We start from the raw sequence: 13,607 nt of genomic DNA on the forward strand, positions 1-13,607 counted from the left end.
GCGAGCCCTTGTAGGAGTAGAGTTGCTGAGTTACCCACCTCCTGCTCTGTCCAAGCCTCCACTCTTACGTACAGTCTCCGCTTTTTAAATCGCTACAAAAGCTTTGGCCTCTCGTTAAAAAAGACACCGGGAGGTATTCTCGGGCGGTCGTCAGGGAGACGTGAGCTGCCTTCCTGCGTAGAGGGAGAGTAGGAAAATGGATACTGTTAATGATACCTGGCAAAAGAGGGATTTAGAAGATGCAGGCAGCCTCCTGCGACGGATTGGACTGGGCTTTGAACAAGGCCGGAATTTGAGTGTGTGCTCAAACAGCCGTGACTTCTCGTCGGAAATACACTCCGGATACAGGCAGGGAATGAGAGGGAGAGGTCGGCCAAAGATCACGTGAATATGACAGAAAGTCTAACTAGCTGGAAATCCTATGTAGTCCAAAGGTGATTACACCAATGTCTCATCACAAAAGCACCAATAGTCGCTGGTTCAGTATTTCAGTGTTTTAACCACGATCCCTTTAGGACTCTCTTTTATGACGACAGGTTCAAGGTTCCCTACTGTCCTTGCCCAAGATGAGAGACTATTGTATAGTCTGTTTTATGAAAGTTAGCCTTGGAGCGCAAACACACAACCTCCCCTTTCACAATGAGGCACTCAATGTTCTTCACTTGACAACAGTACAGCATAGCCCATTCACTTAGTTCTGCATGTCCTGTGTGGGACAGAGTTGTGCTTTCCAAATTGTGTGTGTGTGTCCCCTCCCTCTGCATTTGGTAGCAGCAGTTGACCCATGTATTGACATTAATGGGAAAGATAAACCCAGGTGATAAAAAAAAAAAAAAAAAGATTTTTTTAGGCCCTCATTGAAAATGAGAGCTCAACGCTTCCTTGCGAGCCCGGATCATTGTAGTGAATTGAAAAGGAATATCTCGGTAATTCGTTGGCAAGCATGGTTTCCTCTGACAGCTTTGAAATGCATTTCTAAATGCCAGCAGTTGTATGAAGAGCCATTAGAACAGAAAAAGAATAGCCGGTGGGGTCCGGGCTTCAAATCATCCACACCGTGATCTACTCGTATCAGCTTTCAGCGACGACATCTGACAATGTGCACGGCGGTTGTCAAAGCGCCCAGGCCGATAGCGAGGGGAAGCCAGATAGGAAATGGATACTACCTCCAACAACTTCCTGACGTTTCCTGCTATTCGGGGTGGGCCGAACAATTGGCACGAGACACAAAAGGTTCTCAAAGGAGCAGGAAAGGAAAGGGATGGAGTATACTTTTTTTTCCCCCCAGGGAAACTAATCCACAGCTTCTAGCTACCTGAACCTTTTGTAGGCTGTTAATGTGTGTGTGTCTGCCTAGTTTGTGTCTGCCTGTCTGTCTGTCTGAGAGTGTGAGGGATGCCTACAGCACTACAAGGCTTCGAGGTTCATTAAGTATAAGCTCTTAGCACACCTGTTCCTCCCGGGTCTCGCCCACTCCTAAGCTGCTCCCAAGCACATCCCTCACCTCTCTGGGAACAGCTGAATCTACACCCTCCGACGCTGCAGCCGGGAGGTACTGCAGACTGAAGCCTGCACGCCGTCCAGACTGTCTGTCCTCAGCGCATGACTGAGCACGGGAACGTACACGCATCAGCGGGGGCCGATGTAAAAAAAAATAAAACTTTAAAAACATGGACGTCATCTGCCGGGGTTGGTGTTTTCTCAATCTCACACAAGGTGTTTCCGGTCTCTTGCTGTCTATGTTGCTCTACCTTTCTCTCTCTCCCTCTCTTTTTCCCCTTCCTCCCTCTAAATTGAAGGCAGACACATTACATTCAGGCATAATAGAAACAGTATAGCCAGTATGTAGACCCCAGCTGGTAATCAGCTCCACAGTATCCAATTACTCATCCCTGTCACCAAACCATACATCAATCACACGCTCAAACAAGCATCTGGGCCCCCCCTATAGGCACACCGTAGCAAAACGTTTTGCAACGGGAGATGAAAGTTTGCCTCCTCATTGGAGAAGTCCCTCGCTGTTTTAGCCAAGTTTTCTTCTGTTTGGTGTCCTGTGAATTACGACCCCAGTCACATTGACCATGGGAATCAGAATCAGTAACACCCGAGTGGCTCTGATACGCTTTCAAATGTACCACGACCACAGATGACATTGACCTTATAAAAATCTGTCCCCGAAATTGAGTTCCTCCAGTGTCGATGTTTATCTCTGTTTATGGTCGTAAGCAACTGCGCTTTCTTAAGCTTATCGGCAGTCCTGCACATCCTGTCGGGGGGAAATTCCCAAGCTTCCAAAATTCCTCGGCTTCCATCATATGTATATTAGATTTGGAGAGTGAAGTATTTTCCCAGACCCCCCTGTGTCCGTCCTAATCGAGGACCCGCCTACAGATAGACAGTGAGCTCATAGTAGGGTTCCTTTTTTTGCATCCCAAATGGAACCCTATGCCCTACTTTTGACCAGGGCCCACTGTCAAAAGTAGTGCACCATGAGGGAATAGTGCCATTTGGGACGCATTGTTTGTTTATATCCCCTCGTATGAATCTCCATTAGATGAGCCCTATTAGCTACCTGGTTGGAGGGTAATGAGGTAGGGAGGATAGAGTCCTCTGAAGCATCCCTTGTGTGTGTATGTGTGTGTGTGTGTCTGTGTAGTGCCTAGGGGAGCAAGGCAGGCATTCTAGTTTTGAAGTGGTTTAGCTGTCCCTCTCTCTCTCCTTCACTAAATGCTAGCCATTTTCAAAGACCCCCTCTTAGCAGCAGGTGTGGGAGGGTCACGGAAGGCTATTGTCTGAATCCACTCACACTGTGTCTGTGTTTGCCAGTGTGTGTGTGTGTGTGTGTGTGTGTGTGTGTGTGTGTGTGTGTGTGTGTGTGTGTGTGTGTGTGTGTGTGTGTGTGTGTGCCTGTCAGTACGTCCCTGTCCGAGTGTGTGGTGGTTTCTATCTTGTTGTGGGAATCTGTGTCCCTGTCTGAATCCTTGAATCCCTCTTTGTACGTGTGAAGTGGGCTCTTATGGGAAATGCAGGGGCCTTTTGTAAGCTGAGTGAAGTGCGGCATTCCTCCCCTAGCTAAATGATACGTCTGTGGAGGCCCATCAATGGTACCCAGTCAACGGCTCTGTGGCATCTCACCTTTAAAGAAACACCCAAACAACTCTTTCTCTACTGGAAATGTTTATCCTGCCCCATCTTAGACCCCCTCACACAAGTCGGCCATGCTTTGGGCTACTTTTGGGATACTTTGCCCTGCGAAACACACTTTGGGATAATCTTGGGCTGTGTTGGCTGTGCGGGGAACAAATTGCTGTTTTGAACCTCCATTTTGGGTTCTGGTTGGGTCTCCCTGTAGACTAGCTTGGAGCTAGTTGGTAGAGTCAACAATTAAACATGGTGATATTGAAATTGTTGTCTTTGGCGCCTGAAGCACGGAGAGGTTAAATGTTTTCTCCTTATGAGAAAAACGAGTCGCCCTGGGTTGTTATTTTTTTTATTTTTACCCCGACCCAAAAACAGAACAACAATCCCAACTTAGATCAAATAATGAAATCTCGGGGCTTATTCAATTTGCTAGTTCGTCAACAATTACGGTAAATATCTCAAGGCGCTCATATAGCTCTTTCGTAACTGAGTTTAACCTCCTCCACTGCAGACACCCACAAAATTCTCACACGTCTACATTTGACAGCTAAATATGTGTCACCCTGCTAGACTGCTAATCACTGCAGTAATACCTGGGTTGTGTCCTAGCCCGGCATTGTTCTGGACAGCTCCCCCGGCCTCCATTTTGGAGACATGGTTGTGCTGAAGGACATGCTGCGGAATGCCTCTTCTACAACTGGTGTTTTTCTCTAAACAGCCTGGCTGTAATTAATGTCAGCCTCGGCTCAGCCCACTCCTGAGGAGTGTGTGTGGGTTTTTCGTCACCTTGTACACTTTCGTCACCTTGTAGAGTCCATGCCCTGATGATTTTGAGGCTGTTCTGAGGACAAGGGGGGGGGGGTACTGTGTACAGTACCTATAGACATCTGTGTATTTCCAATCCATAAGCCAAATTGATTGTCAAAGGCTGGACGCCTGGAGCTGTGGCTCAGGTAAAGAAGGGGAGGTACGCTAAGACTACTACTTCATAGTTGTTGACGCGTGTAACCCCACATCAAAGGACCGCTTTTGAGAGCTAGGAGACAGCTAAGATGCTATTTTTTAACCAACCATCCGGATCAATTTAGAGCAACCTTTAAGTTCTACGTCGGTTAAATTTAGCTTCTTGCTAGGATGGAGGTGCAGAGGAGTCAACCCCCGCCCCTTTAATTAAAGCTGTGGAGGATTTTCAGCATGGCACACTTGGCAGCTTGACAAGGGGAACGTGTGTGTGTGTGTGAGCGCAACCCCCTCTCATTGTCAGTCTTTTGGAAGTGTGGGTAATATTAGTGTGTGTGTATGAATGTGTGTGATTGTGAGCTCTTTCATTCTTTGGGAAATGGGGGTAATACGATCACTTTGTTTACGTCCATTGAGAGGCCTTGCAAATTGGCCGGTTTTTAGGACACCCCCACCGATATTCCTTACCTTTTACAAAGAGCCTTGTTCGTCGTGATCTTTTAAAAGCGATGTCAGAGTCAGCTGTTAGTCTCAACCCATGACACTACCCATTGCCAAACTATCCAGCATTGTTACAAGCTTAACAACAGTACAGTGTAGCACATTGACTTAGTTCTTGAGTTTGTTCCGATGGTTGCATGTTGTCAAGAGTCCTTCCTTAATCGCTCACAATTTCCTCGGACAAGCTTTTCCAACTTGTAATGCCTTCATTACCTTTGTTCAATGCTTTAAATGTTATAATTTTTTTTTTTTTTTTCAAAAATAGCTTCGCACAAGAGAAACACTGTCTTTCTCTAATGCTGATAACTCTTTTATTTATTTTCAATTCCAAACGTTTTAGGGTATAGTATGAACGAAGCCCTGGGGAGCTCCGGCTCAGTTGAGTCCATTTTCTGTGCAAGAGCTATTTCGAGAGGTGCTGTAAGTTATGGGCTTGCTATTCCGGTTTGCACCATATGTGCCATTGATGGGCTCGGGTTTCAGATTTTTTTTTTCTATGATAATCTGTCGCCGCGTGGTCCACCAGCCGGCTCTGGTGCGGTCTGCTCTGGCACGTCTACTCTGTACTCATGTTTACTGCGAGGTTACAATTATGCCGGGAGTGAGAATACACTGCTTATTATCTGGGGAGAAGAGACTGCTGCTCGTGTAATGTAGCCAGACCTCCCCCCAACCCTTCTCTTCTCCCAGCCCTTTGGTTGAATCGGATTTAAAATCAGATCAGATCTAAAAAAACAAACAAACATGGGATCTCATTCAAAATCCCATGCACTCTTAACAGATGACTCGATACACTGGAACTCAGGCTTGGAGCTGCAATTGACAGTGTCTGACCTCTTGACTGCCTGCTTCTGTATTTGTTCAGCTTGTGGGAAAAAGCCCCAGAGTTTAGAGGCCACGGCTGTTTCAGAGCCCGTTTAGTGGACCGCCGCGATACTTCACGTCTGGAGGATGGTACTGTGGACTGTCTGGGGCATGGAGGTGACTGGGGGTTTGGAGACCTTTCTACTGGGTCAGTATCTCAGCCCCCATCCTCCACTCTCACAGGTCATTTAGAAGATGGATTGGATGACATAACCGAACACGGCAAATCAGCAATTCACCCCGGCCCTTTCCCGCTTTAGTGTTAGTTTGGCTATTTTGAGTCTTTAGGAAGCACATCATGCATCTTGTTCGTCTGCCATTTCAAATATGCCCTTTTTTCCTCAATATGGTTTTGTGGTTTCATTTCAAGGAAATGGATATCACGTTGTCCTGTAGTAAGACAAGATAGCATTGATGCAACATTGATACATTGATCACGGCCATAGTACTAACAAACCTCTTTTCCCTCGACAGGTCTAGTCACAACTACCTCGAGGAAGCTGGACCGAGAACAGCAGGACGAGCACATTCTTGAGGTAAGCACCTTGTTTTGTCTGGTCTACCACTATCAGAAAGGGGGGGGGGGTCTACTTTCTTTTCGGTCTGTCTGTGAGCCCTGGTGTTTGTTTGGAGAAGCATCAGCAGCATTGCTAATCATAAGAAAGGCCCTCAAGGATGACCTCTTCAGCCGAAACGGACAAATGTCCAAAAGCAACCATTTTAGTTGCCTCTAAACTTTAGCCTTGGCTGGCTTCAACCGACGTACTTTGGCCGAGTGCCAAGCGTTGCCAACCAAAGCAAGCGGAGGCACAGAGACGCAGCACATAGTTCCACACTAACCGGCAGAAGGGGGTTTTGGGTTTTGGATCATGATTCCTCCGGTTGAGATTTCCAGGGGTGACTGTGCCTTTGTTCTTCGCCAGTGTACCATCTCGGGATCGAGGGAGGCAAGCCGGGGCAGGAAGCGAGCCTTCAAAGTCTCTCTCTCTGTCTCTCCCCCCTACCCCTCTTCATTCTGTTCCCTCTGCCCAACCTAACCAAACGTTTAACACCAGCACATTTCATGCCAAGATTGGGTAATCAGATTGGGCGCTGCTTAATTACCGTTATAGGAGTTAATGCAATTCGAGGTTCATTGGATGCAGATTTAATGCCAATGTGTGCCCGCATGCCAGCCACTCCCTGGGTTTTCATACTCAATTTACACAGTGGGACACTCATTTTATTCTGGGACTGGAGAGTAAAGATAGTGAGGCAGAGGGGAGGGATCTGTTCTCCGGAGGAAGACATTTTGCTGCCTCTCCCCCCCCTCCCCCTTTCTCTCATCCATCCCTATGATAAATGAAATGGCCTACTCCTAGATTTGAGTGCCGAGTTGCAGAGGCCTCAAGCGAGTGGCAAACAACTAAATTGAAGCCGTTGAAACGAAAGCCCTTTAAATTTGTTCAAGTGACCCGGTCAGGATCCCTCTGTATGAACGACCGGGCAGATTCCCAGGACAGAGTCAAAAGCCACCCTTATTAAGGGGTCATCTCAGGGTCATTGGTTGTTGTGTGACAGTAGATCTAGAGATGAAGAGAGCCGACGGCCAGTGCGTTTTTCCTAACAGGCTCCTGTTTTTACGAATACGTAGCCAGAGCCCATTTGTTATTACACTGTTAAGCTGTCCCGTTTGACAAAATACTCCGGCAGGCATTAAATAACCACATTAAAATGTTAAGTTCATAGCGCTTTTCCAGTTCTTTCATGTTGGGGGCAAATTAAAATGCACAGCGACATTCGTCCACTCGTTTTCTCTTCACGGGGAAAAACCTTATTTATATCTTTTAATCATGCCATACTCCGTGTGTGATTATATATATATATATATATATATACACAGTTGAAGTCAGATGTTTGCATAGACTTAGGTTGGAGTCTGCTACACACGCCTCTTGGAGGGGGGAACGCAACACCCCGCTACACGCAACTCCCCGTTGAGTGAAAAGGTATGTGACTGCACGTGCGAGTAACGATGACAGAGGCAGAATATATTCATGTTAACAGGGAATTTACAGGGAATTCCTTCACATGGTAATTTTGGGAAAAGGGGCTAGATGGAACCAAAGCAAAGAAAGTAAAAGTTAATGAGCCCCCTCTCCTACCTACCCACAACTTACCTAACTAGCACCACCTGGCGCACTAGCCAAAAATACAGGGGATGGTCCGCCCAGGTTTTACCTAGTGTGCATAGACATAGTATATACTATGGGCAGGCCTCTTGCCTAAGCGCTCCCAAGGTGCCTACCCCTTCCCCCCCTGGGAACAAATGAAACAGAATAATACAAACTTAGAGTGAACAATTTCACTAATCAAAAACACAGTCCTATGGCATACACAAACATCAGGACCAGCTACAAAATACTTTAGAAAAATTCATACATACCAAGAAGCTCTCTCCTAACAAATTAACTCTGGCTTTTAAATCTGCAGAATGAGTCGGTAATTGAAAACAGCTGTTCTCCTGACGAGAGGGCGGGATCAGAGCTCCAATCTGCACTGGAGCCGACCAATCGGCTGTTTTGGACTTCAGGAAGCCATTTCCTGAAGTACACACAAACACATACAAACCCACAACACAGAAACTGGAACGTAACAGAGTCATTAAAACTTGTTTTTCAACCACTCCACAAATTTCTCATTAACAAACTATAGCTTTGGCAAGTCTGTTAGGACATCTACTTTGTGCATGGCACAGGTAAATTTTCCAACAATTCTTGACAGACAGATTTCACTTATAATTCACTGTATCGCAATTCCAGTGGGTCAGAAGTTGTCTTTAAACAGCTTGGAAAATTCCATGAAATAATGTCATGGCTTTAGAAGCTTCTGATAGGCTAATTGACATCATTTGCATCAATTAGAGGTGTACCTGTGGATGTATTTCAAGGCCTACCTTCAAACTCAGCGCCTCTTTGCTTGACGTCATGGGAAAATCAAAAGAAATCAGCCAAGACCTCAGAAAAAAAATTGTAGAACCCCACAAGTCTAGTTCATCCTTGGGAGCAATTTTCAAACGCCTGAAGGTACCACGTTCATCTGTACAAACAATTGTACGCAAGTATAAACACCATGCGACCACGCAGCTGTCATACCCCTCAGGAAGGAGACGCGTTCTGTCTCCTAGAGATGAACGTACTTTGGTGTATCCAGAACAACAGCAAAGGACCTTGTGACGATGCTGGAGGAAACCGGTACAAAAGTATCTTTGTCCACAGTAAAGAGTCCTATATCGACAGAACCTGAAAGGTCGCTCAGCAAGGAAGAAGCCACTGCTCCACAACCGCCATAAAAAAGCCAGACTACAGTTTGCAACTGCACGTGTACAAAGATCATACTTTGTGGAGAAATGTCCTCTGGTCTGATGAAACAAAAATAGAACCGACCATCGTTATGTTTGGAGGAAAAGGGGGGAGGCTTGCATGCCGAAGAACACCATCCCAACCGTGAAGCATGGGGGTGGTAGTATCAAGTTGTGGGGGTGCTTTGCTGCAGGACGGTCTGGTGCACTTCACAAAACAGATGGCATCTGGGAAGGGAAATTATGTGGATATATTGAAGCAACATCTCAAGACATCAGTCAGGAAGTTAAAGCTTAGTTGCAAATGGGTCTTCCAAATGGACAATGACCCCCAACATACTTCTAAAGTTGTGGCAAAATGGCTTAAGGACAAAAAAAGTCAAGGTATTGGAGTGGCAGTCACAAAACCCTGACCTCATTCCCATAGAAAATGTGTAAAACTGAAAGCGTGTGCGAGCAAGGAGACGTATAAACCTGACTCAGTTACACCAGTTCTGTCAGGAAGAATGAGCCAAAATTCACCCAACTTATTGTGGGAAGCTTGCGGAAGGCTACCTGAAACGTTTGACCCAAATTAAACAATTTAAAGGTAATGCTACCAAAGACTAATTGCGTACATGTAAACTGCTTACCCACTGGGAAAAGAAATGTGAAATACATCACTCTCTATTATTATTTTGACATGTCACATTCTTAAAATAAAGTGGTGAACCTAACTGACCTAAGACAGGGTTTTTAAAATTATTTTTTTACAAAGGATTAAATGTCAGGAATTGTGAAAAACTAGGTTAAAATGTATTTGGCTAAGGTGTATGTAAACTTCTGACTTCAGCTGTGTGTATATGTATGTGTCTTTATGTATTTTTGTTGTAGTTATAATGAATGATTTATATAATAACATTACAGCTTTCATTTGATCTACTGCTCCACGGGAGCGAAAGATTTGGATTTTTTTTTAAAGGGAAAAAAAGCAATTTGACGCAAGTACCTTTTGACCTAAATACTTTAGATGTGGGTAAGTGGTAACAGAGCTACGGTGACGCCTTTTGTCTCAAATGTCACCCTATTCCCTATGTAGTGCACTTCTTTTGACTAAGACCCATAGGGTGCCTTTTGGGACGAAGACCTTTGCTCCTAGCCTGGCCTCCTAGCAGAGTCTGGCTGGTAACCATAGCGACTTCAGAACATGTGGATCAAGGGAAGCGGGGGGGTGGTCGGGGGCTGGCTGACTGTGCAGGCCTTGTTTGCACCAGATGCCGTAAGGGGAGTTGGAGTGGATGGGGCGGGGGGGTGGGGGTTTATGATGAGGTGAGGGTTGGTAGGTGGTGGTGTGTGTGTGTGTACGTGCTTGCGTCTGTGCATGTGTGCACATGCCACTGTGTATGTGTGTGAGTGCCACTGGCAGTGGGAGTGGGGGAGGTCTCTGAGTGAGCAAACGGCAGGCTCATCTTGGTGAGTGTGTGTCGGCTTCAGCGGCAGGGTGACGGGCCTGAGAACAGGGAGGGAGGGAGAGCGAGAGGAATCAACAAAGGAGATATGTTAGATATGCTTGTCCCAGACCTGAGAGGCAAGTTGAATGTTCTGATCATAGGCCCATCTACACACCAACTTCACAAGTTCCTATAGTCTCAGCCACTTCCATGATTAATGCCTGTGTGTCTAGGCACTAACGTTTCACTAAAATCAGACTTGAGAGTTGTCCGCCATTTGACCAGGGGTTTGTCGCAGAGGTGCAACAGTGCGTGCCAAGCGTAGACATTTGCTTACGAAAAGCCCGAGAACCATTGCGACACTGTCTTGACGTTGTTGTGACTGTCTGTCTGACAGACACAGAGACTGGCCTCTGGTAAAGACGTTGTTTTGAAAGAGTAGGATGTGCCGATGAGCAACTGTCTTGCAGGGCTTGGGAAGCGCGCACGCATGTACACACACACACACACACACACAAACTCCCTCTGACAAGGTAAAAATCTGTTGTTCTGCCTCTGAAAAAGGCAGTTAACCCTCTGTGCCCTGTACGGTATCACAGAGTTCAGTTTGTCTTTGTAATTGATGCTCCCGTCTTGTCTCTCCAGTTGCTCGGCATAATTACCATTCAGCCTGCGTCCCAAATGGCCTCCCCATTCCCTATTTAATGCACTACTTTTGACCGGAGGCCTGTGGGCCCCTGGTCGAAGGAAGTGCACTATATCGGGAATAGGATACCATTTGGGACGCATCACACATACAGCAGAGTTCACCTGTTAACGTTAGCCGGGTCCTCGTCTTCAGCTCTTTTCAATCCACTGCTTTGATTTCACAAAGGGAACCGGCAACGGTGGACAAAGTGTGTGTACACAATGGCACTCTATTCCCTGTATAGTGCACTACTTTTGAACAGGACACCTAGGGCTCTGGTCAAAAGTAGTGCACTACTTAGATGTAGGGCACCATTTAGGACGCATATAAAATATAATCAGAAACTGGGCCAAATGAACTCATCTGCTCGTAATGGCAATGTTCATGACAGAATATGAGAATACGGGCCAACGCACCGGCAACACTGCTCCCGAGAGGTGCATGCCGCCTCGAACTCGAATGGTCCTTGTCGTCCTATTTCATTAATTTTGTTCGGGCAAATAGCTCGGACTGCCTCGGACTGACTAGGCGTGGGGAAACAAACACATTATGCCACTTAATCGTCGCTGCTAGTGCCAAATAGAGTGTGACTACCCCCCCCCCCCCAAAGTGATTTTGCTGTAGCGCCGAGCAGATGGTTTTAAATGACTGTTGTTCAGCTCTCTATTTTTATTTCTGACACTTTGAGATAGACGAAACCCCAGTTCAGTTTCCCAGTTAGTCAGAATGTTTAAGTGTTGTGTTTTGTTTGGGTTAGCTAAGCTTATTGCTGACGGAGTACTTTAAGCTGTCTCGGCTGTGCATTTCATTTGAAAGATTAGACATCATTCCGATATTAAGCCAGGCCAAATTAACAAAGTGTTTAAACAGCTGGGGGTTCCAACTACCAAGTGTTAAAACTACTGGTAAAACTAACTTATGTCCCTCCGGCAATTTGTAGGCTGTAGGGTTTAATTATTATTTTGGAACTATTTTTCAAACAATTGTTTCTCCCTTGGCTTTCCAAAGGGGTGAACACATCATGCCACTGGTGTGTTTTTGTTTTGTCATTGCCTGGTCTCTGATCAGTTTGTGCCACATGACAATTACCATAGGAGTTGGCAAGACTTCGCAAACTGATTTGGGACCAGGCTGGAGTATGATACCTAATAGTTATATCACTGTGAGGAAGGAAACATCCAAATAGATGAAAAGCAGTTTGTCCTCCTTGTGCCTGGTTGGATGGTGATACATGTATCAAGTAAACCCATTTAACAGAATATGCAGTTTTTGGAGCACTAAGGAGACATTGCTCACCAAGGAGACGGGGTCTGCCACATCTCCCAAATAACGACGAGTCTCATTCCTCTGCGGCGGAAAGAGCAAAGCGAGTGTGGTCTTTTGGACCGTCTTGTTGCGCTTGTCTCAGAGGGAAAAGCAAAACTGTGACTTGCCTCTCGCATTCATTGAATCCGTTCACCGGTAAAAAAACAAACAAACCGAACGGCTGAAAGGGAAAAAAAGAAGGTAAGAGAACAATTCAATTTCAATAAGCGAGCGAGTGAATAAACAGCCTGTTCCCTTTGCATATTGGTTCCCGGAAGCACAGCGTGGGTCTTTGAATAAGATGACTCGCTAATCTCAGGGAGGAATTGCTTCAATTTTGGCAGCCAATTTACCAACGGAGAAACATTTGTGTGTACAGCAATGAAATGAGGTGCGGGGGGGGGGGCGAGCGAGTTTTACTTTTTTTAACCTCCGCTCTCTTATATTAATTCAAGACCTTTGAATAAGGAACGTCTTCAATCAAACGGTAGAGCTCCTGTCATTACATATTCAGGAGATGCAGAGCTTACTGCTTACACATACGCCATTATTGCCTGCCCCCGGCCCCCCCCTTTCCTCTGCACTATATGCATTGTTTCACTAAACTGGTTTCGAACATTGCTTAAATTGGAAATGTTTACGTGACAAATCTTCCCAACGTTACATGAGTATGTGGGACACAATGTCAGAGTGTGAAATGTGGTGACATTCTACTATTGACTGTTGGCCTTAACACTTAATTCACAGATATAAGTTGACAGCTTTGAGTTTCCCTCTTTTCCCTCTATTTCCATATTTTCCCCTATTTATTTTTCTCCAATCGTATTAAAGTCGCAGTCAACATAGTTCCCACACTCCCATTCTAATTCCATGTTTTCCCCCAACTTTTCCCATAGATCACCGTCACCGACCACGGGGTTCCCGCCAAATCCACCACGGTCCGCGTCATCGTCAAAGTCTTGGACGAGAACGACAACCGGCCACAGTTCCTGGAGAAGATCTACAAGATCAAGCTTCCGGAACGGGAGAAACCAGAAAAGGACCGGGCTCTGAAGCGGGATCCTGTGTACCGGGTGATCGCCTCGGACCGCGACGAGGGGGCCAACTCTGAGATCTCGTATTCCATCGAGGAGGGAGATGAGCATGGGAAGTTCTTCATCGAGCCAAAGACGGGTCTGGTGTCGTCCAAGAAGTTCTCCTCTGCCGGGGAGTATGACATCCTCACTGTGAGTCGCCTAGCGCATTTGGATTCGTAGTTTGTATATTCTGGATTTTTCGTGAGGAAATTCCTCCAAATTTTATACTGAACAAACATTTAAACGCTACATTTTACTGAGTTAACAGTTCATATAAAGAAATTAGTCAATTGAAATGCATT

At 45.9% G+C, this 13,607-nt stretch overlaps 1 protein-coding gene across 1 annotated transcript in view; it reads left to right on the plus strand.

The window, feature by feature from the left end:
- The window catches only part of LOC124016877 (protocadherin Fat 1-like), a 102,833-nt gene that overhangs the window by 25,517 nt on the left and 63,709 nt on the right, over positions 1 to 13,607 (plus strand). The window contains 2 exon segments of the mRNA XM_046332217.1: positions 5,941 to 6,002; positions 13,126 to 13,455. Of these exon segments, the coding sequence (XP_046188173.1) occupies positions 5,941 to 6,002; positions 13,126 to 13,455 (392 nt within the window).

Source organism: Oncorhynchus gorbuscha, unplaced genomic scaffold (genome assembly GCF_021184085.1).
Source record: "Oncorhynchus gorbuscha isolate QuinsamMale2020 ecotype Even-year unplaced genomic scaffold, OgorEven_v1.0 Un_scaffold_10:::fragment_4:::debris, whole genome shotgun sequence".
Classification (NCBI taxonomy): Eukaryota; Metazoa; Chordata; class Actinopteri; order Salmoniformes; family Salmonidae; genus Oncorhynchus; species Oncorhynchus gorbuscha.